Genomic DNA, 21,534 nt, shown 5'->3' with positions numbered 1-21,534 from the left:
TGTCGGCAAAAACAGAGACACAAAGGTGGCCTCTGCCTCCTGTCACTTCCTGGATCTTATAAAGCAAGAGCTTACTTATAAAACTGGGTTTGCATCTAGAACCTTAGTTGCAAAAGAGTCTGGGAAATGTAGTTTCCAACATTCTGGTATCTAATCAGGTGATGCAATTGGAGGCTGAATGAGCTTTCCGCAGTATACAATTTCCGAGGCTATCCCTACTGCATTCTCTATCTAGTGAGCTCGGCAGGGCACAAGAGGGTGTGGGGGAGGATGAGTGAGGATGCCACCTGACTAGGCCTTGTGGGTCCCTGTGGAGCATGCCTTAGAGGAACTGGGAAATGCCCACATAAAGGTTTAATAGCATAACTAATCTTGGTGATGTCTGCAACCCCAAAATTTAGGAGAAATGCAAGTAAGAGGCCAGCCTGGGCTACACAGTGAGACCCTATTACACACACACAAGGAGGTTTAGTGACTACACTCTGGCTCTTTGCTGTGTTTTTAGCTACAATAGAAAGGAATGAACCATCCGTCTCTAGTGCTTGTAGTTAAAGTAGGTGTCCCCCTGTGCTGGCCTCCAGCTCTGTAATGCAAGAATCAGAAAACTCACAGATATTTGAGGAGATTTCAAATGGAAGTTTATAATTTTGCAGTGATAATTCATGAATGATAGTTTTTCCTTCCTAGATTACACAAGTTCCCCCAAATAGTGCCCCCCACCTCCTAAATTAATCAATACCATGCCCTTGAAAATGAGGCATGTCATTGTTTTTAAGAAAAGGAATCTGATAGTCCAGGCTAGCTTCAGATTCACTTTATAGCCAAGGGTGGCTTTGAACTCATGATCTTCCTGCCTCCATCTCCCAAGTGCTGGGTTTATAGGTGTATGCCACCATACTTGGCTCCAGATGTCGTTATTTCTGAGCAGAGACCTGACTGGTCCAAGTAAAAATCTGCGTATGTTATGCTAAGTTTCAGGTGCTAATCCATAGCTTTAGTCCATCAACAAACATTTATTGAAAAGCTGTTGGGTCAGGTCCCTGGCTAGGTGAATACAGATATGACAAAGGCATCGTTCCGGACCTTAGGCCAGTCTGCGTGAAGGGAGAGTTCTAGGGGTTGTTAAAGGAGGCCTGGAGAGGTTGGATGGAGAAAGGTAGTATTGGCTCTGTGCTTTGAAGGCTTAAGAGACGCTAGCCAAGCAGAAGTGAGAGCCCATGAGGGGCAAGAATGAGCAGGTGTCTCAGGGTTCTGTTCCTATGAAGAGTCACCATGACCACGGCAACTCTTATAAAGAAAACATTCGATTGAGGTGGCTCACATACAGTTTCAGAGGTTCAGTTTATTATCATCATGGTGGGGAGCATGGCATCGTGCAGGCAGTCATGGTGCTGGAGGAATAGCTGAGAGTCCTACATCTTGCAGGCAACAGAAAGTTTCCTTTTTTGTTTATTTTTAAAATTATTCATTTATTTCTTTATTAAAGATTTCTGCCTCCTCCCCGCCACCGCCTCCCATTTCCCTTCCCCTCCCCAATCCAAGTCCCCCTCCCTCGTCAGCCCTAAGAGCAATCAGGGTTCCCTGCCCTGTGGGAAGTCCAAGGACCACCCACCTCCATCCAGGTCTAGTAAGGTGTGCATCCAAACTGCCTAGGCTCCCACAAAGCCAGTACGTGCAGTAGGATCAAAACCCAGTGCCATTGTTCTTGACTTCTCAGCAGTCCTCATTGTCCACTATGTTCAGCGAATCCGGTTTTATCTCATGCTTTTTTCAGACCCAGTCCAGCTGGCCTTGGTGAGTTCCCGATAGAGTATCCCCATTGTCTCAGTATGTGGGTGCACCCCTCGCGGTCCTGAGTTCCTTGCTCGTGCTCTCTCTCCTTCTGCTCCTGATTTGGACCTTGAAAGTTTCCTATCCTGAGCATAGGAAACCTCAAAGTCCACCCCCACAGTGACACACTTCCTCCAACAAGACCATACCCACTCCAACAAAGCCACACCTCCTAATAGCGCCGCTCCTTATGAGATTATGGGAGTCAACTACATTCAAACCACCACAGCGGGTGACTCTCAAACTCTGCTGGGCAGCTGTGGTTGATGGCAGATGTCAACCAGCACTGGGGCCAGCTCTGGAGACCAAGGACAGTGAGACTTTACTGATCTCTGGTTTCCTCGTACCCCCTCTGACATCAGTGGGCCAGTTAAATTACCTAAACTGAGATGTGTTTCTGTAGGGACAGATCTGGAACGTCAGAATAACTCCTTGAAGAACCTCCTTGAAGCTCATGTCTGGCTAGTCTGATTAGGAGTTTGTTGGTGTTTTACTAAAACTTTTTGCCCTCGAGAGGAATGTGGGGGTGCTATCGGGGTGATGAGTGACAGTTCCTGTCGCAAAGCTGGGCGTGGTGCCTGGGGCTGTATATAGGGCATATGTCCAGCTGTGTTCCACTTCTGCCCATAGAAAAATCTGGTGCAGCCGGGCAGTGGTGGCACACGCCTTTAATCCCAGCACTCGGGAGGCAGAGACAGGCGGATCTTTGTGAGTTCGAGGCCAGCCTGGTCTACAAGAGCTAGTTCCAGGACAGGCTCCGTAGCTACAGAGGAACCCTGTCTCGAAAAAAAAAAGAGAGAGAAAGAAAAAAAGAAAAGAAAAATCTGGTGCTCAGATGAAGTCTTGGGAGGGTCAAGCATCCCAATTACACGTGTTGGTGAACATCTTTTATTGGCCACTAAAGAGCCCTCAGTTCTTGTCTGTTCCCGTAATGGAAATTCCTCCTGGCCCATGACAGGGTAGCCATAGAATGCAAGGGCAAACTGGGGTCTCTGTGATCACAAAGACCAAGTCTCCCGATGGCTGAGGACAGCCCAGCAGTTATGGAGCCGGCCAGCCTTTGTAGCTACTTCCTGAGACCACGTGCTGAGGGGTCCTCTTCCATGTGCACGGAACACCGCACCCAGCCCTGCCTGACCTCTCTCTGCTCCCCCACAGGCCCTTCATGCTGCTTCCACCACTGATGGAGTGGATGCGGGTGGCTATCACCTATGCAGAACACCGCCGCAGCCTCACCGTGGACAGTGGGGATATCCGGCAGGCAGCTCAGCTGCTGCTACCAGGCCTGGACTGTGAGCCCCGCCAACTCAAGTATGGAGCCCGGGAGAAGGGGGTCACGACACCTATGCCCCAGCACCTACAACACTCCTCTGCTTCCTGCTGCTTCTAGTGGCTGGGTGGGCATCGAAGAGCAAGGCTGTAGGGCACCGGAGTTTCACTAAGTATCCTCCCCAACTGCCATGGCCAAGTTGTGAGAACAGATCTGTTCTAGGCCTTGGCTGCTTTCAGAATGTGTCTTCTGCAGTCACTGGTGTGTTACCAAGACAGACACACCTAGCATCTGGGCTGGAGAGCACAGACAGTGCAAGTCTAAGGTCCTGATTGGCAAGACTCTTTCCTCTCTTCCTCTATTCACTCTGGTTTCCTTGTGTCAACTCCTGTATTGAGTTCTGCCTTATGCCCAACAACTTTAAAGAGGGCACTAATGCCCATGCTGCAGGGGAAGCCTGGCCAGCAGGGAGGTACAGTGGCTTGTCCACAGAGGAGCCTCAGTCTGAGACCAGGTTCATATGGTCCCCAGCCTGGTGCTCTTTATGCTCTCCCTCAGTATCCCTACCCATAGACAGGTCTGGTGCCGAAGCTCCTCTTGGGAGCTCCTGATGGCCATCCCCCACCTGAGGAGTGACTCGCACTTCTGCTGTCTGACTGTGCCCAAACCATGCTCTAGACATGAATTTTACACACGTTGACCTAGTTAAAGGACCCAGGTAGGAGTTTTAGATGACTGTGTGCCCTGTATAGATGGTCCTTAGTAAGCTGGGTTGATTGTTCATGGGATTCTAAGCCTTTTCCTGCCTTGTGTTTGTATTGGGGGTCTTACTAAGCAACCTGAAGAGGCACAGGGAAAAGCTGGACCTTGGCCACAATGCCCACTTTATGAGCCAAGGTTACCCTGCTTTGTGTAAGCACCATGCAGTGGCCAAGTGCTCAGGCACTGGCCCAGGATGAACTTCCTCCTCCTCAGGGGGCTCGGGGTCGAGTCTCTTGATAGGTTATTCTGACCTGAGAGTTTGCTCCCTGAAAGTTGACAGGTCTCAGGTGCTCAGTCTACTGTCTTACCCTATGTATAGGGATATCAAGGTTTGCACACTCCGGGGCAGTGGTTCTCAACCTCTGGGTCATGACCCTGTTGACAAGCCTCTGTCTCCGAAAGAATATTTACAATACAGAACAGTAGCAAAATTATTACAAAGTAGCAGTGAAAATAATTTTATGGTTAGGGTGACCACAACCTGGAGAACTGTGTGGAAGGGTCACAATGTTAGAAAGGTTGAGAACCACTGTTCGGGGGCAAGAACAGAGCAAGGCTACTCATGGTGACCTGCGCACACTCCAGTCCTCCCACCCATGCCAGCCAGGGCCCTCTGGGCCTCGTGTCACAGCGCTCCTGACACACCTCCTGGTCTCTCCTGGGCAGACCCGAATGCTGCTTCAGTTCCTTCCGGAGGCTGGACGCTCGAGCTGCTACTGAAAGATTCAACCAGGACCTGGGCTTCCGCATGCTCAACTGTGGGAGAACAGACCTCATCAGCCAGGCCATCGAGGCCCTGGGTCCGGATGGGGTGAACACAATGGATGACCAGGTACCTTCTGCGAATCCCTCTAGGGTAGGCTTAGAGGCCGCCTCTGAACTGACAGTTGCTAGGATGGGAGAAAGAGTCGTAGTCCCTGCATTCTAAAGCCGACTGAGACTCAGCTCCGAGCTTCAAGCTCCTGACAGAAGGCTAGGCTGGGCATCCCCCATCCCTCCCAGACAACCATGGTGTAGTGTGGATGGATTCTGTTTCCCTGGCTGGAGGGCTAAAGCAGCTTTCCTAGAGGAGGCAGAGCTGAGCAAGGGTCCGGGGGAAACAGCTCGGACTGAGCAAGGGTCCAGGGGAAGCAGCTCGGTAGCAAGCTGTAATCTCTGGCATGCGAATGGGAGTGTGTGCGCTGGCCACTCACTAGCCCCAGAGAAACCTCGTCTTCATGGGTGACGCTGGTGGGAGAGTAAGAAACAAGCGTATAAGCTAGGGGTGATGGTACGACTGGCGTCCCAGCACTCAACAAGCTGTAGCAGGGTGGTCACGAGTTCAAGGCCAGCTTAGGCTATGAAGTGAATTCAAGGCCAGTCTGGACTACTGAGTTTCCTGTTGCAACAAAACTGAAGGCTGAGAATGTGGCTCAGTAGTTGGATATTTTCCTACCCTACTGCTGAGCTGCGTCACCGAAGGAGAGAAGAGAAGGGAGGGGTGACAAACATAAATAAAGAGCACACTGATGAGAAGTACCAAAGAGCAAAGTAAGGAGAAAGCGCGGGAAGTACCGGGGGTGAGCTCTGAGTTCCAGAAGGGACAGCTGAAGACGCTAAAGCGGTGGCTCTCAGCCTTGGGTCACGACCCTCAGGGCACTGGTTCAGACATTTACATTGATTCGTAACAGGAGCAAAATTGCAGTTATGAAGTAGCAACAAAATCATTTTATGTGCGGGGTCAGCACAACGTGAGGAACTGTATCCAAGGGTCACAGCGTTAGGAAGGTTGAGTCTGCCTCCAGCCCGTGCCCACTATGGGCATCAGTTATTGTGTGCCAGCTGGCACCGTGTGGCCTGGAAGCCCACCCAGAAGCCCAGGGACAGTCTGGTTACTATGGAGCTTCAAGTCCTGGCGTCAGATGAAACGACAGTGCGGCACAGGCTTGAGCAGCAGCTGAGGCCTGAGGCCTGGAGGGCTGTGTGGAGCTGAACCTGAGCCTGGAGGGAAGGCAGGGTTGGTGCCGCAGGAGGAACAGGGAAGTCAGACCCAGGGAAGCGACCGTGAGGCAACTGTGAGCAAGGGTGGCCGGGCTGGGACTGAGGAGCCACAGAGGGAGGAGTGTCAGTGTTCAGTGTTAGGCTGAGGCTAGTCCCACGCAGGTGCAGATGCAAGGCCTCTCTATGAGCCTTCTTCCTGGTGTCCACTTCCTCAGGGAGCGCAGCACTGAAGCCCAAGAACTTAAGCTTTAGATTGCGGACACCTTTGGTCTACCGTGTCACAGCTGAGGTATCTGACAGGTTAGCCTGCCACCCTGCCTGGCTTTCCTCACCTCTCAGGTGGAGTAGCAGGGCCTGTGTGCAGAACAATTGGGAGAATTTTCTGTCTGGCACCCTCAGCGTTAGTAAATCTTCACTGTGGTTCTTGTCAGTATGATTAGCACTGCTGTTGCGTTGCTGTCAAAACGGTGGCGATTAGCCCTGAATTCTGCTCTCTCAGCTCCCTGTGTGCCCAAGTGAGGGTAGTAACAGCCCCAAAACAGTTGCTCTTCTCCAGCCGTTGGCCTGCTTTATGCTCTGCATATGTACAGACATGTGGAGACAAAGCCATTGTGTACCTGGGGTGTGTGTGTGTGGAGTGTGGAACAAAGCCAAATTCCCATCACGCTGCCGCTGTCTTTTCTGTAGATGCTCGGCACTGTCGCTCCCTGAGCCTTGGTGTTTAGAGACAGATGCATAGCTAAACAGGCCACTCACCCCAGGATTATCTCAGACCATTTCCTTATCTCCAGGAACTAGACAAGGATTTATGAGCTAAGAGGATCTTCTCTCCACACATATAACTAATATCACAGAGCACCAGAGAAAGGCTTGCCAGGATCCAGCTGTGGAATGCACTTTCCACCGCTGCCTTTGCCATCCGACTCCCAGCCCCTCTAACTGCCCGCGTAGATGCAGTAAGCGAATGAACACAGCTCGCGGTACACTCCGCACTGCTCGTTGGCACAAGATGTGATCAAGCACGTCTCCACAGAGACACCGCTGAGCACAAGCTTTAGCAGTTCATGTAGGCCTGGGTTCTGATCCAGGTCCCACGTCTTGTTTGTTACAGGACCTTGGACAGTTAGCTCCCCCTTTCTGCCCCTCATGTATAACATGAGGACAGCAGTAGAAGCCCCCATTAGGAATAGCACAGTGATTGAATGAGATGCTGCCGAGTGGAGTCACTTCCTACAGGGAGTCCAGGCGCTGGCCCGTGATGGGCTCTTGTGTGCAGTTACACTATTAGTTAGCTCTCGCTTAGGGTTGCAAGCCTACTCCGTACGTACTGAGCACTGTGTGTGTGCTGTGACCCTTCTGCAACTACCCGAGGTGCACGCTATTTCTTCACTCTAAGATGAGGACACAGAAGCAGAGAGAAGAAAACGTTGGCCCTGGAATCCGGCTGCAGTGCCTGCCGTGTGGCCATCTAGTTCACCCCTATGCTGTCCATGGTGCTTGTGGAAATGCCCTCTGCCTCACCTTCCAGGGTCCTTGACCCTGAGAGCTTAAGATGCACAAGGCACAGGAGCAGCTGGGCAGAGACCTGGGGGATCTGTGATGTGTGTTCTGTCTCTGGGGATTTAGCATCCACCTTTGATTCCCAGGGTATGACGCCGCTGATGTACGCCTGTGCTGCTGGGGATGAAGCCATGGTCCAGATGCTAATTGATGCTGGGGCCAACTTAGATATACAGGTAAAAAGAAACTCTTGCCCCAGACCCAACTCAGCGAGAGGCCATGCCAAGATCTCTAGCAGCGGGGCTTGCTGTGGTATTTTACACGTACTCGGTAGATGTGTCTTGTTAGACTAGAAATGTGTACAAAGACCACAGAAAAGAGCCGTGCATGGTAGCACATGCCTGTCATCCCAGCACTCGGAAGACTATGGAGGAATATCCCAAGTTTGAGGCCATCCCATGGTGCACGGGAAACCCTGTTTTAAAAACAGGCCAAGAGAAGAGAGATGGCAGTCCTCTGGGTTTGGGCTGAAGTTGAGTAGAGGAAATGGCCATAATTCCATTCTCAACCCTTGTCCTCTATCACGAGGCTAATCCCTGGCCGTCCCTGTCTCTGCTCCTTCCAGTACATACAGTGTTCCCCTTCTGTCTTCCTCTGCCGACAGTCTACATCACCAGATGGACACCCAGCCTTTTCCTTTGAACCAGTGCTCTCAGCAGACATTACCAGGCAAACGTACCTGCACTTCTGTTAACTTCTGGTGTCATCTGCTCTGGCATGTCACCTGTCCAGGAAACAGTGATGATTTGGTGTGTTTTTCAGGTTCCGAATAACTCTCCCAGGCACCCCTCCATCCACCCGGACAGCAGGCACTGGACCTCCCTGACGTTTGCAGTGCTGCATGGGCACATCTCTGTAGTGCAGGTGAGCCCTAGGAGGGGCGGCAGGTGCCGCGGCTCCCCAGCTGGGCTGGGCCCCATGCTTAGCCCTGGCCAGAGACACTGCTGCAGCCAGGGTCCACCTGCCCGATGAAACTCACCTGGCTAGTGGGTGGAAGAGGAGATCCAGGCTCAAGCAGTTTCTCTCCCAGGGAGTCCTAAAAGACCTGGACTTTGGCCTTCTCCATCTCACACCTCCAACCCTCTCCTGGCCACAGGCTCTTCCCTCAGAGCTGGCTCTGCATCTTGGTGTCCTTCAGTCCTGTCTCCCTCCCCCCCATTTCCCAGTTCCTGAGAAAGGACAGATGGCACAACTCATGTGTCTGTCAAGCTAAGCCTCAGTGTTGTCCGCCTTGCTTTGGCTGCTAAGGCTGGCATCATAGTGAGGTGACGGTTCAGAAGGAGGTACCAGTGATGAGACAGTTCACAGGACTTCTGGTCAGTAATGTCTGCAGGACTTCACAGAGCTGCCTCTGGGTGGGCACCGCCCCCTCCTCCTCTTCCAAGATGCAAGGTCTCTGTGGGTAGCCCAGTCAGCTCACCTGCAGTAGGCAGCACAGCCTGGCATGCAGCCAACACTCTGTAGGTGGTTGGTGACCAGTTGGCTACTGTGCCCAGGCTTTGTAGTCACCACCTTTCCAGAGCTGCGGCCTCAGTCCAGGCTGTGGGCTGTGCTCCGGATTGGCCTGGTGCCCAGTTTCATCCAGCAGGCAGTTCTCCACCCCCACTGCCATTGCCCCAACAGCGGGCATATCTGGTTTCTGACAGACGAGTCTCCAGCAGATACAGGTCGTCCCTGTGCCCCACGCCCTACAGGGGAGCACGGAGCTCACCTGGGCTCCTGGAATCTGGTTGCCAGGGAGGGGTGATCAGAGACTTGAGGTGTGTGTCTCCCAGAGCCTGGGAGAGTCTGAAGCAAGCAGAATGCAGACAACACCCCTGCCCTAAGGCAGACCCTTAGGGAACAGATAACCCTGACTCTCCTGACCCCCAGCAAAGTTGGCCTTGCTAGAATGAGGCCACTTGCACTCCTAACCAGCCTGCGACATTCTGCTCCTCCCCACCCCTTGCCGGCCTGGGTAGCTGCTGAACCTCTCCAGGGAGGAGCCCAAATGCTGCTGGTTATGAGCCTCAGTGGGTTGGACATCATATCATTTAATGTCAGGGATGCTGCCAGGCAGTCCTCTCCCCCACTCTGTAGATAGGGAAGACAAGGGCTCAAGCCTTTCTAGTCAGGGGCCAGTGCTGTACCCCTTGCTTTTTGCACCTGCTACTGTTCAGGACCTCATTTCCCTCCAGGGATGTCAGGTGACACTTGCCTGTCCTCCAGAAGGTCCCTGAAGCTGACCAATGGGAAAGATTTGCAAAGAGAAAGCATAGCTGCAGGTCGTCACAGTTTAAGGGGCTTTGGTGCATGGCCTCATGCGTAGAGATGACGCTAGCTCCCCGAGGGTGACCAAGCATCCCAAGACTCCAGTGTGAGCCATTTCTTGGTCGCATGTCTGGAGACTTGCAGGTCCTGCCCCCCAGAGAACCCCACCCTTCCCCAGGCATCCCGTTGTGCTCATTAGTGCTTTCTCCTGTCCCCGACAGCTGCTGCTGGATGCTGGTGCTAATGTGGAGGGCTCGGCAGTGAACGGAGGGGAAGACAGCTATGCCGAGACGCCCCTGCAGCTGGCCTCTGCAGCTGGTAGGTCCACTGCTCCCTGATCAACAAGTTCTCACATCTCTATGATGTTCTGGCCTTGTCACCCTGACTGGTCACTGGGTTACATGCTACCTCTGAGAACCCTTAAGATCTCTCCTTCTAGGCTACTGGGAGGGGTTCCTTCCCTCCATACCCCAGGGTTCTTGCTGAGCACAGGGTCCAGTAGAGCAGGGAGCCGTCCTCTCCTGAGGCCCTAGGCAGGGCCTGTGGTAGGGACACAGCCACCTTCTCAGACCTCACAGTTGCATCGTTATCACCCCTGTTTGTGACTGTGCCCCCACCATCACCACGTATTCCGAGGACCAGATCTTGGAGACCCTGTCTGCCCCATCTTGGTTGCCCTACTCAGATGCTATCCCATCGAACTTTTCTCTGCCGCCTGTCTTTCAGGGAACTATGAGCTGGTCAGCTTGCTACTGAGCCGGGGCGCTGACCCCCTCCTCAGCATGCTGGAAGCCAACGGCATGGCCTCTTCTCTCCACGAGGATATGAACTGCTTCAGCCACTCGGCTGCCCATGGCCACAGGTACAAACTGTGGGGTGCCTGCCCTAGGTAACCAGGAGCACTGAGCTATGCTCTCAGGAGCCTGGGCTTCCAGAGGCTACAGAGGAGCCAGGGCTCAAGTGCATACCAACCAGGATGACGAAGGTTCTTGGTCAGCATGGAGGCCCAAGGCTTTGGAGGCCTGGAACCACTGGATGAGTTGCTGGGCCCTGATACACGGGCACTGACTGGGACCTGCACCTCCCATGTTGGGCAGCCCACCCCTTTTTTTAGCAGAACAGTTATTCCTATAGCTGGCAGGGCCACCTAGGACCACACCTCTGTGAAGGTGATGCTGGTTTTCTAGTGCCTGTGGTGGCTCTAGAACACCCCAGGGTTTCCCCTTGGAGCATGGGCCAGCCATGAAGAGGCTGCTGGCAGCTCCTGGAACACATGGCAGACCTCCCTGGCCTTGAGACTGAAGCCAGAGCCATTAGGCAGTATTGGAGATGGGGCACAGAGGGGAACAAGAGAAGAGGTTACTAGAAGACAGGGAAGGAAACAGGAAAGGAAGACTGACGGGCCAGGTGCCAATGTGCAATTTAGGGAGTCTTACCACCACCAGACATGTGCCCCTGCCATGCCCTACCCCGCAGTGCTGGCCCCTGCACCTTTTTCCAGACCCCACACCCTCCCCATTAACGTACTGGAAGAATACAGCAAGGGCTGGCAGACTTGTTCATTGTGGGGTAGGCTGCTGAGGAGCAGCTGCTGTGCCATGCTCCGTGTGCATCTGCGGCCTTTGCATCAGACTGGCACCAGCTCCAGGAGAGGATCACCCTGGCACCCTGTCTTAAGGTGGCAAGGCAACCAGGGCTCAGAGAGGTAGAACAGCCTGAGACCATACAGCCAAGTGCAAAGCTGACTCCAGTCATACCAGGACAGAAAAAAGATGGGGTTCTTGCCCCCGTCACTTCTGGGGATGGGGAATGCTGAAAGCCCTCCACTGCCCTGAAGTAACCCATCGTAGCCACAGGGCTCTAGACCATAGCACAGGCGGGCACTGTGCATCCATCTTGGGGACCTCGGGGCTCATCTTGATACCTCTTGGCCTCCAGGAACGTCTTACGGAAGCTCCTGACTCAGCCGCAGCAGGCTAAAGCAGATGTGCTGTCCCTAGAAGAGATCCTGGCTGAGGGTGTGGAAGAAAGTGACACGTCGAGCCAGGGCAGCAGCGAGGGGCCCGTGAGGCTGAGCCGCACCCGCACAAAGGCCCTGCAGGAAGCCATGTACTACAGCGCCGAGCATGGCTACGTGGACATCACCATGGAGCTGAGAGCCCTGGGTGAGGCTGTGCACATGGGACAGTCACTCCACTGCTCGTGGAGTCCCAGGCTGCTGCTCGCGGGCCCTCCGCTCTCTCTGATGGACCATCAGGAGTCCTTACAGGACCATGAAGATTACAAAGATCTCAGTGTCTGCTTGCTCAGCCGGCTCTCAACTCTGGGATCTGAGCCTGGGGGCTCTGTGTTCTCCGGGGGAGGCTAGTCAGCTGGATGGATTTGAACCAGATCCTGTTAGCTGTACACCACGTGATCTCTCCGAGTCTCCCTTCCCACCTCTGTGTGGGTTTGTGCTAATGATCCTCAACTAAGAACAAGTTGTCAGCTAGAGCACAAGGCATGGCCGTGTTATCATAGGGCCAAAGGCCGACCCCTAGAGTGGTGCCTCTCAGCCTTCCTAATGCTGTGGCCCTTTAATACAGCTCCTCATGTTGTGGTGACCCCAACCACAAAATTACTTTTGTTCCTGCTTGAGTGCCCTGCATATTTTCTGGGTCACCCTTCCCAAACAGGTTCTTCTCAGCAAATAAATTCTCGGGGCCAACAAGCAGTAGGCCCTGAGCTTGGCTGAAGCCCTTCCTCCATGTCATCTGATGAAAAGCCAAAGCTTCCTGTGTCCCGCCAGCTGGGCCTGATGACAGGAAATCCAGCTTTATCCACAAAGCTCAGCGGAGGGGCTTGCAGCACTCAGCTGGGCAAGGGTGCCAGTGCCATGGGGAGGCAGAGCCTACCCTGGAAAAGGTGTGGTCTACACGCTGTGCTTTACTGGGAGGGAATGACGGCTGCCCTTCTCTCCCCCCGGCCAGGTGTCCCCTGGAAGCTACACATCTGGATAGAGTCCCTGCGGACCTCTTTCTCGCAGTCCCGGTACTCGGTGGTGCAGGGCCTCCTGAGGGACTTCAGCTCCATCAAGGAGGAGGAGTACAACGAGGAGCTGGTGACAGAAGGCTTCCAGCTCATGTTTGACATCCTCAAGACCAGCAAAGTGAGTGGGGCCCGACTGCCCGGGGCTCAGGGAACTCAGAGAGCCCCGGGTTCCAGGTCCCAGGACTGTCGTATCAATTTACACGCACAGACAACCCCCCACACATGGACAGCCCCAGGCAGCCCCAGGCTCACGGACAAACACCTCCCCAACACCCAGAGTCACACTGCATGACTGCCAGAGGGCAGAGGCCATGGCAGTCCAGGCTGGAGCCCAGCCAAGACAGCCATTTGGGACATCACAGATGAAGTGGCGGTCCATTCTGTCCAAGTCAGATCCAGCAGGAGCAAACAGCAGCGGCTGCTCTGATCCTGGCCTGCGGTTCTGAAAGGAGCCTGATTGTAACTCCAGCCACCGGCAGCCACATGTATGTGCTGACAGTCCTCCCCTCTCCCCGCAGAACGACTCCGTCCTTCAGCAGCTGGCCGCCATCTTCACACACTGCTACGGCAGCAGCCCCATTCCCAGCATCCCGGAGATCCGGAAGACCCTGCCAGCCAGGCTAGGTGCGGGCCCATTCCCCCTCGGGCTTGTCCCCCCTTCCTCCCCATCGCTCTTACCTCCTTTCCTGTGTCTAAGGGCCAAGGCCCGAGCCTCAGTTTCTCTAGTCCTTGCTTTGTGCCCTCTGCCCACCCCCAGCCCTCTTAGAAACCCTGGAGACGGACACCCTGCCACTCCCTCTGTCTTCTCACCCACAGATCCTCACTTTCTGAACAACAAGGAGATGTCGGATGTCACCTTCCTAGTGGAAGGAAAGCTGTTTTATGCACACAAAGTCCTTTTGGTGACAGCGTCTAACAGGTAGGCAGCCTGGGTGGCAGCACCGGCCACTGGCCCCAGGGGCACAGTGCGATTCTTCCAGCATTGAGGTGTGTCGGGAGTCCTCCCGGGGAGATGGAAACGAGCATGCATCCACCCAGAGAGCCCGCCAACGGATGGTTTCTCTTGTGTGTGTGTGTGTGTGTGTGTGTGAGAGAGAGAGAGAGAGAGAGAGAGAGAGAGAGAGAGAGAGAGAGAGAGAGAGAGAGAGAGAGAGATATGAGGTGGTGGTACTCACAGGAACATGATGCCCCAGAATAGGCTCCAGCATGGAAGCTGCATCTCCGAAATTCGTGGCCTGACTTGCCCAGTCTCTTCTTCCCAGACGTCATTGCTACCTATAATCTCGGGGAGACGAGAATTTTTTAGGTTTCGGGGCTTCCTCAGAACTGTTTCACTTCCAACCCTTGTTCCATCTACTGTGGAAGAAAGAGCTACACCAGGCGACAGGAGTACTGGAGAAAAGGGACCAAGGGGACATGATAGTCTCTGCCCCATGGTAACAGAGCTCCCTCCAGCCTCTGGAGTGCACTGTGGGCTGGCCGGATGCAGCAGGAGCAGAGTCCAGCACGCAGAGGGAGTGCCAAGGGCTGCCTTCTGCTCCGTTGTCGCGGCCCCCCTCGTCCAGCAAGGAGGACGTGCAACACCGGAGCTCTTCTCACTGCAGTTTTATTCAGGACCTTTTGACAATTGTAAAATCTCTCTCTCCCTCTCCCTCACTCTCTCCATCTCTTTTCCTCTCTCTCTCTTTTCCTCTCTCCAGGCAAACCTCTCCCAGCCCTTAAGTAGGCATGGGACGCCAACCTCAGATTGCCAGGTGGGCACTGCCCATAGGTTCACGCATATGCAAACAACTGACAGTCATTGTGTGATAATAGCATAAGTCAGGCCTAGTTGATATTAGGAGTTGATTATCACAGTACTCGCTTTCGGGATCGTGGAGGGCGGGAGCCAGCACCATCAGGTGCGACTCCACGCAGCTCTCTACACATAGCCATCAGGTGTGACTCCACACGGCTCTCTACACTCGGTTACCGCAGCTGTCTGTCAGAACACAGAAGTATTCGGAATGAAGAGCCAGCACTCACCACAAGCTTCAGGCCACTGTGTGGGGAGCGGTGGTAGGGACAGAACAGAGCTGGCCCCAGCTGTCCGTCCAGGATGATATAAAATGTCACCTGCCAAACATTCGTTTAGGAACAGGACGGTCATTTTTAGTGTTCCAGCTCCCAGAAGCTGCTCCAGTGAACGTGCTGTTGGCACAGCAATGGATCCATGTTCAAGCCCCACCCGGTCTCCTTGTTCCAGGTTCAAGACTTTAATGACCAACAAATCAGAGCAAGACGGGGACAGCAGCAAGACGATCGAGATCAGCGACATCAAGTACCACATCTTTCAGGTACGTGGGCCTCAGGGCTGCACTCACATTGGAAGTCCTCTGTGCAGCCCATCCTGGGCCTGTCCGTCTGGTCGCTCTGTCCTCTAGGCCTGTGTGATTATCAAATCAGGGATCCCCCAGTCTTCCCGAGCCAAACTGATCCACTGTGAGGGAGGCCCGGCAGCCTGCACACAGACGTAAAGGATGAACACATGCTGCCCCCGCGGTGTGTAGGCCCTCGTTCAGTAGTGAGCTGCTGAAGCCTACTGGGAACGCAGTGACCTGGGCCATTAGGTAGTGAAGGTGCAGGCTGCCCCCTCCCCAAGAGTCCATGCCAGTCCTGCTGGCCAGATAGGAAAAGCATGGGGAGCCAGTCCGGCTCTGGACTCCAGCTACAGCACGTGAGGAGGGTCTGGAGATTGGGTTAGGGTCCCAGCTAAGAAGTACATTCCAGAAAATGGGGCTTGCTGGTCTCCAGATGTGTATGTTTGGGGGCGTCGGTGCTCAAGCCTATAGCTCTGATCCCCTTCATGGCAATGACCACACGGAGACCCAGTGGTATCAGGTAGATAGTGCTGGTCCTGCCTTACCCCGGGCAGATTAAGATCTCATGGGATAGGTCCCAGAATCCCTACCTCCATCATTCAGAGAGCCACCATCTAAAATGGCTGGCCCACTGTGCCACCATACTGAAGGCCAGGTGTGGTGACAAGCACTCAGAACCTCATCCCTCAGAGGCTGAAGCAGGAGGCCAATGTGCCTAAAGTCAGAGTGGACCACAGTGTCTGACTCTCAGCTTCCCAAAGTGCACTGCTTGGTTCTTGAACCTACTCTTTAGTCACTGGTTTGGCACTAGCCACTCTGGGACAGAGGAATCAAGAGGATGGGGCCACCGCAGCCAGACAGGGCTGTGACTGATGTCAGTGAGTGTAGACAGTCTACTTCCTGGAAAAGTGACAGCCAGGCTATGGTCTCAGCAGCTAGTTGATAAGACCTCAGACAGACACACAGTGTCCCGGACCTAGGGAGCTCCAGTGCAGGGTGGCGCTGATCACCGACACTGGCTTTTAAGTTATTTCCTGTGGGGCGCAGTGGGAAGACACGCCACTGTATGCAGGGCTTCACTTCTTCCGCTGTGTGAGTCCTGAGTCTTCAACTCCGGTCGTCAGGCGTGGGAGCAGGGACCCTTCCCCACCGAACAATCTCGCTAGCTCACCAGACACTTTATTAGACATGGTTCAAAGCATTTCACCTGCTCCTCATTTAAGCCTCAGAGCCTAGCCCAAGACCTGCTCCCCTCCTGGCAGGTGGGGAGTCAGAGCGGTGGAGAGCTGGTCAAGGTGGCTCAGCTGGAAAGTGACAGCCACTAAGGCAAAGAAGGAATTAGATGAAAGCTCAGCTACTAGATGGGAAATCAGTGGGACGTGGAGGGAAGAACAGACAGGACCTGGGGGTCAGTGCTGGGGCTGGAGGCAGCGAGGAGAGACCTGGGGCTTCAGGCCTGCGGGTAGAAGCCTTCTCTCTCATCCCTGGGGAGGGACAGCTCCAGAAGCTAGTTTGGCCAAGTCGCCCAGAAGTGCAGATGACTGAAACCTGAGGGAGCTGTGCTCAGGTGTTGTGATAGGAGCGGCGGGCTAAGTTCCTGGCACCCGGCCCCCTACACGGCTAGCTTTACCCAAAATAATTACACGGAAACTATATTCTTTTAAACACTGCCTGGCCCATTAGTTCCAGTCTCTTATTGGCTAGCTCTTACATATTGATCTAACCCATTTCTAATATTCTATGTAGCACCACGAGCTGGCTTACCAGGAAAGGTCTTAACCTGCGTCTGTCTGTCTGGAGTAGGAGAATCATGGCGACTGCTTGACTTGGCTTCTTTCTCCCAGCATTCTGTTCTGTTTACTCCGCCTACCTAATTTTCTGTCCTACTAAAGGCCAAGCAGTTTCTTTATTAATTAACCAATGAAAGCAATAGATAGAAAGATGACCCTCCTCCATCACTCAGGTGTAGGCTGGTCCTGAAGAGCCGCGGGGATTGGTGCAGAGGTAGGGAGATGTGCGTGGACTCAGCCTTGGGGCCGAAGAAGGGCATCTGTGCCAGGACAAATGGGAACAGGGGCCTAACACACTGGTACACATGGGCCTTGGAACTGTTAACCCTCTTGTGGAGGAGCTGGTCAGCATGGAGGTCCCAAGGTTTTGGAGGCCTAAAAACACTGGAGGCGTTGCTGGGTCCTGATACAGTGTGAGCCAGTAATTCAGATCTGGCCGGGACTCCTACCTGCCTTACACCATGGTTCCCTGGGCCCACCTTTAATTATATATTTCCGCATATAAAAGGCACTTAGATATATGCACTCCAACATTATCAGTGGCATAAAAAACTGAGATGTTTCTTTTTGTAGTACGGTAGAAACCCAGGGCCTTCGGCTTGCTAGACAAGCACTCTGTTGCTAAGCCACATCCCGGAAGAGCTGATACACCTCTGTCCCAACCGAGTGAGCATTCCAGGTCTGAGACTGTGTCCTGGTGGCTGAGGAGACACGTGGCACGCAGGGGACAGACACTAATGAGCTACTGTGTGGTGGCTGTGCAGGCTCCAGCTGGGGCTATAGAAGCCGTGGGAGCCTGGCTTCCCGATGGGAGCCTGCCAGTACCTGGCTGAGCTGCCCACATGCTGTCGGGCTTTCTCCTAGACCCTCTGGTGCCTCTCCAGCCTGAGGGCCGGGCCTGACAGACTCTGACTGTGCCTGCTGGAGCCTTGTTTACTCACACGCCTGCCAGCGCCTTGCTGGGACTGTTTCCTCAGCCAACCAGAGAGAATTGTTTTCCGTCTTTCCAACAAGGAACCTCACCAGGTTCCAGCGCAATGGCGGTATTTGTGACATAAACCTCAGAACTCAATGTAGCTGCCCACTCCTAGGCCTGCACATGGAATCCCAGCACCCACTTCCTGAGAGCCCCAGGCAGGTCTCAGCCAGGCAGCAAAGTGAGCACTTCCTTTCTTGGGGCGATCTGCCAAGGACTCAAAACGTGGTCTGCTTAGACAGTCGGCCCTGTACACGGGCCCCTCAGCTCCAATCAGACTCGTTTGGCTTTTGAGACAGTCTCACTCTGTAGACCAGACTAGCCTTGAGCTTGCCATCCTCCTGCAGCACTGGATTACAGACCTGTACCAACACGCCTGCCATATGTAGAATCCATTTTATATTTTTGTTTTGCTTTGAGCTGGGGTATCCCCAGCTGGCCTGGTGATGTGTGGCCCTGGGCCTCAAACTTGAGCAATCCTCCCATCTGAGCTTCCTGAATGCTGGGATTATAGGCATGGACCAGCACACCTGGCTCGTATTGAAATTCTGTACAAAAGAAGCAAGGAACATTCTGTAGGGTGTGTGAGGGAGAGTGTAGGAAAACCCTGCTGTGGGATCAGAACCCCGGGTGACTTGAGACCAGTCACCTTCCCTCCTGGGCTGCACGGCTTTCATAGGGGCAGGCTCGTCGTCATGGCAGGATAGTAGAGGGTCAGAGTTGGCAGCACAGCTGGGCAGCACACGGGTGGCATTTACACAGGTCCTCTTCCTCCACCGCAGATGCTGATGCAGTACCTCTACTATGGAGGAACAGAGTCCATGGAGATCCCCACTGCTGACATCCTGCAGGTATGCAGCCCAGAATCCTCCAGATCTTCAGCTCTGACCTCAGATACACGTGGGGACCTATTATCACCTGAAGTAAGGGCACTTACTAGAGACCAGAAATTGGGCACACCCTCAAGCCCAGCTTCCTTGGCCATGCCTGTGGTTAGAAGGGTACACTCGGCTGGATGGTTCAGCCCAGAAGGAACAGACAATGGCTGAGCCTCCTGCTCACCTGCGTCTCAGGCATATAGCTCAGGCTTACGTAGGTAAATACCCTGACCTGTAGCCCACATCTATCACCCATCCTGTACCTCTCAAACCCCAGCTACCAAGATGGCCTAGAGCAGGACCGTCTCAAGGCCGCCATCTCTTCTCAGACTGGTCTGACAGGAGGGCTGAGTGCTGGGGCTTAGGAGAAAGCTTTCATTTCCTGCTTTTATCCCCTGACTAGCTGCTGTCAGCTGCCAACCTGTTCCAGCTGGACGCCCTGCAAAGACACTGTGAGATCCTGTGCTCCCAGACCCTTAGCGTGGAGAGCGCAGTCAACACCTACAAATATGCCAAGGTAAGGGCTGGTGACACCAAGCCACTGCCCATCACGCTTTACAGCACAGGCTAGGAAATGCATGTGGCCAGACCACGTGAAGATCAGCAGAGGGGCTGGGGGAGGGGGGCTTAAAGCCCCAGCCGGAGTCCCTGGTCACTGGTGGCTGGCCGTGTGCAAACAGAAGCCAGTCCATGGCAGACCTGACAAAACTCCCAAGATCCTACATTCATTTCCTGCCCCGGGGCTCCTGAGACAACCCTTCCCTCTTCCTGGAGAACACTTCCTGAGACTAGCCAGCCCTGTGTCTCTATCAGATGGTGTCCCCAGGCCTCATACAGCTTTTATTGTCCACCTGTAGTCACCTGGCTCTCTCTGTGATTCCTTGGGTTTTATCCTCCCTGTCCCAGAATGCTCACTCCAAGAATGCCTGAGAGGGACCTCAGCACCCATGCTCAGGGCCACACTCAAAACCAGTGCATGGTACTTGTTGAATTAGCACAGCTTTAGGTCACTGCCCATGACCTGTGGCCTTGTGCTGGGGAGGGCATAGTCCTTGCCCTTAGGAAGGAGCTGTCCAATACAGGTGTCCCTGTGACACAGGGAAGGAAGAGGACAGACCTTGGTGACACAACTGAGACTTGAACCAGGCACCCCCGGGAGACACTCACAGAAGGGAAGGTGGCTTCCAGAGGCAGACAGGGACATCTCCCTAGGTCAGGGCTGAGCCCTGTTGTGAGCAGGTGACATCTGAAGGTTGGGGGTGGTAAATAAAGACCCTGGGCCTCAATTCTCTCCCTACCCACAGATCCACAATGCCCCAGAGCTGGCCCTGTTCTGTGAAGGCTTCTTCCTCAAGCACATGAAGGCCTTGCTGGAGCAGGACGCCTTTCGACAGCTCATCTATGGCAGGAGCAGCAAAGTGCAGGGCCTGGACCCACTGCAGGACCTGCAGAGCACCCTGGCGGAGCGAGTGCATTCTGTCTACGTCACCTCCCGGGTGTGAGGCAGGGTGGAGGGTGACTGCTGTCTGTGGGTGTGCAAAGGTCTGCTAAGGGCAAACACAGCTGCCCATGGCACTTCCAGAAGAGGGTTATAGGCCCTTTGGAGCTAGGCTCATGGGGTGCTTCCTGCTCTCCCCGAGATAACCCTCTGTGGTGTTGACTGATCCTTGGGTGGGCAGAAAGTCCAGTTCACTGTTGCTCAACCAGTAACTGGCAGGGTGTGTGACATCATTTGCACCCTGAGGGCTACCCTGTGTCCTCTCTCCTCCAGTGGCTCAGCAGCAAGCTGACCCATCTGCCTGGCTGGGGCTGTGAGGAGCATGGGCATTCTTAGGAATCTCGAGAATGTATCCTGAGCCCCAGGTTGCTAAATGAAATCGCTGGTATGTTTTCCTAAATGCCACACAGAGGAAAGGCTTTCCAAATCCTGTCCCCCAAGCTGTGCCTTTGAAAGGGCTGGTGGCCCCTGTCTGTGAAGACTGGGCTGCTAGTGACCCTCCCTGTAAGACTACTAACTTGGGAGTCTGAGCTCAGAATGTCTGAGTTGAGGGTGTGATGGGGTATAGTAACAGGAACGCAAGGACCTCAGCTTTCGCTGCTACAGCTAGCAGCCAAAGGAAAGAGGCAGGCTGTCAACCGCCCACCTAGCTCTCCTGTCTGCAGACTCGGGCAGCACTGCTCCCGTGGTCTCAAATGCAAGGCTCCTTTCACTCAGGACTGGAGCACAAGAGCACACTTCTCACTGGGATCTGTGACTCTTGGGCATGAAGGACGGGGCCTTGGTGGAAGAGAAGGGATGTCCCCTCCCTGCCTGCCCTCAGTCTTGGCTTCCCATTCTCTGGCCTGTTTCTGGACAGACGCTGGGACAGCATCAAGAACAGCTACCTTAGAAACTATTTATTCATCAGAAGCCCCTGGGGCTTGCAATCCTGGAAAATATTTTCAGCTCGCTGCTTGTGCTGGATGTACAAAAGAATGAGTGGTATTTTATTGCTGTAATATTGTATGATACTGTAACTATACTTTAATGTTGTCACTTATTGTAAATGGACTATGGTTTTATCAACAATAAACACGCATTAACAATGGCTGTGGAATCTGTTCCTGGTAAGACTGCCTAGAGTTCGGAGCTGGAGAGGAGCCCCAGTGGACCATGGGGGACCCGGAGCTGAGTCTGTGCCACTGGGCAGAGAGACCCTACAACAGAGCTACCTCATAGCATCCACCCACCTATCCAGCGGCCAGTCTGACTGTCCTTGGATGGGCAATTTCTTCAGCTGGGAAACGAGGCAGATGAAAATTCGTATGTGCCATTGAGCGAGAACAAAGCTGAGACCGGGAAGATACG

General features: G+C 53.9%; 1 protein-coding gene across 1 annotated transcript in view; it reads left to right on the top strand.

The window, feature by feature from the left end:
- Abtb2 (ankyrin repeat and BTB domain containing 2) overlaps window positions 1-20,249 on the top strand; it is a 156,947-nt gene extending 136,698 nt beyond the window's left edge. Inside the window, exons 4-17 of the mRNA XM_057781914.1 lie at window positions 2,989-3,141; window positions 4,529-4,694; window positions 7,489-7,578; window positions 8,165-8,266; window positions 9,874-9,970; window positions 10,379-10,514; window positions 11,591-11,817; window positions 12,622-12,800; window positions 13,201-13,306; window positions 13,499-13,601; window positions 14,928-15,018; window positions 18,591-18,659; window positions 19,090-19,203; window positions 19,991-20,249. Coding sequence (XP_057637897.1) covers window positions 2,989-3,141; window positions 4,529-4,694; window positions 7,489-7,578; window positions 8,165-8,266; window positions 9,874-9,970; window positions 10,379-10,514; window positions 11,591-11,817; window positions 12,622-12,800; window positions 13,201-13,306; window positions 13,499-13,601; window positions 14,928-15,018; window positions 18,591-18,659; window positions 19,090-19,203; window positions 19,991-20,188 — 1,831 coding nt within the window. The 3' untranslated portion in view covers window positions 20,189-20,249. The remainder of the gene's footprint in view (window positions 1-2,988; window positions 3,142-4,528; window positions 4,695-7,488; window positions 7,579-8,164; window positions 8,267-9,873; window positions 9,971-10,378; window positions 10,515-11,590; window positions 11,818-12,621; window positions 12,801-13,200; window positions 13,307-13,498; window positions 13,602-14,927; window positions 15,019-18,590; window positions 18,660-19,089; window positions 19,204-19,990) is intronic.
- Window positions 20,250-21,534: the final 1,285 nt, after the last annotated feature.

Source organism: Chionomys nivalis, chromosome 9 (assembly GCF_950005125.1).
Source record: "Chionomys nivalis chromosome 9, mChiNiv1.1, whole genome shotgun sequence".
Taxonomy (NCBI): domain Eukaryota; kingdom Metazoa; phylum Chordata; class Mammalia; order Rodentia; family Cricetidae; genus Chionomys; species Chionomys nivalis.
This window is presented reverse-complemented; position numbering and strand designations above follow the sequence as displayed.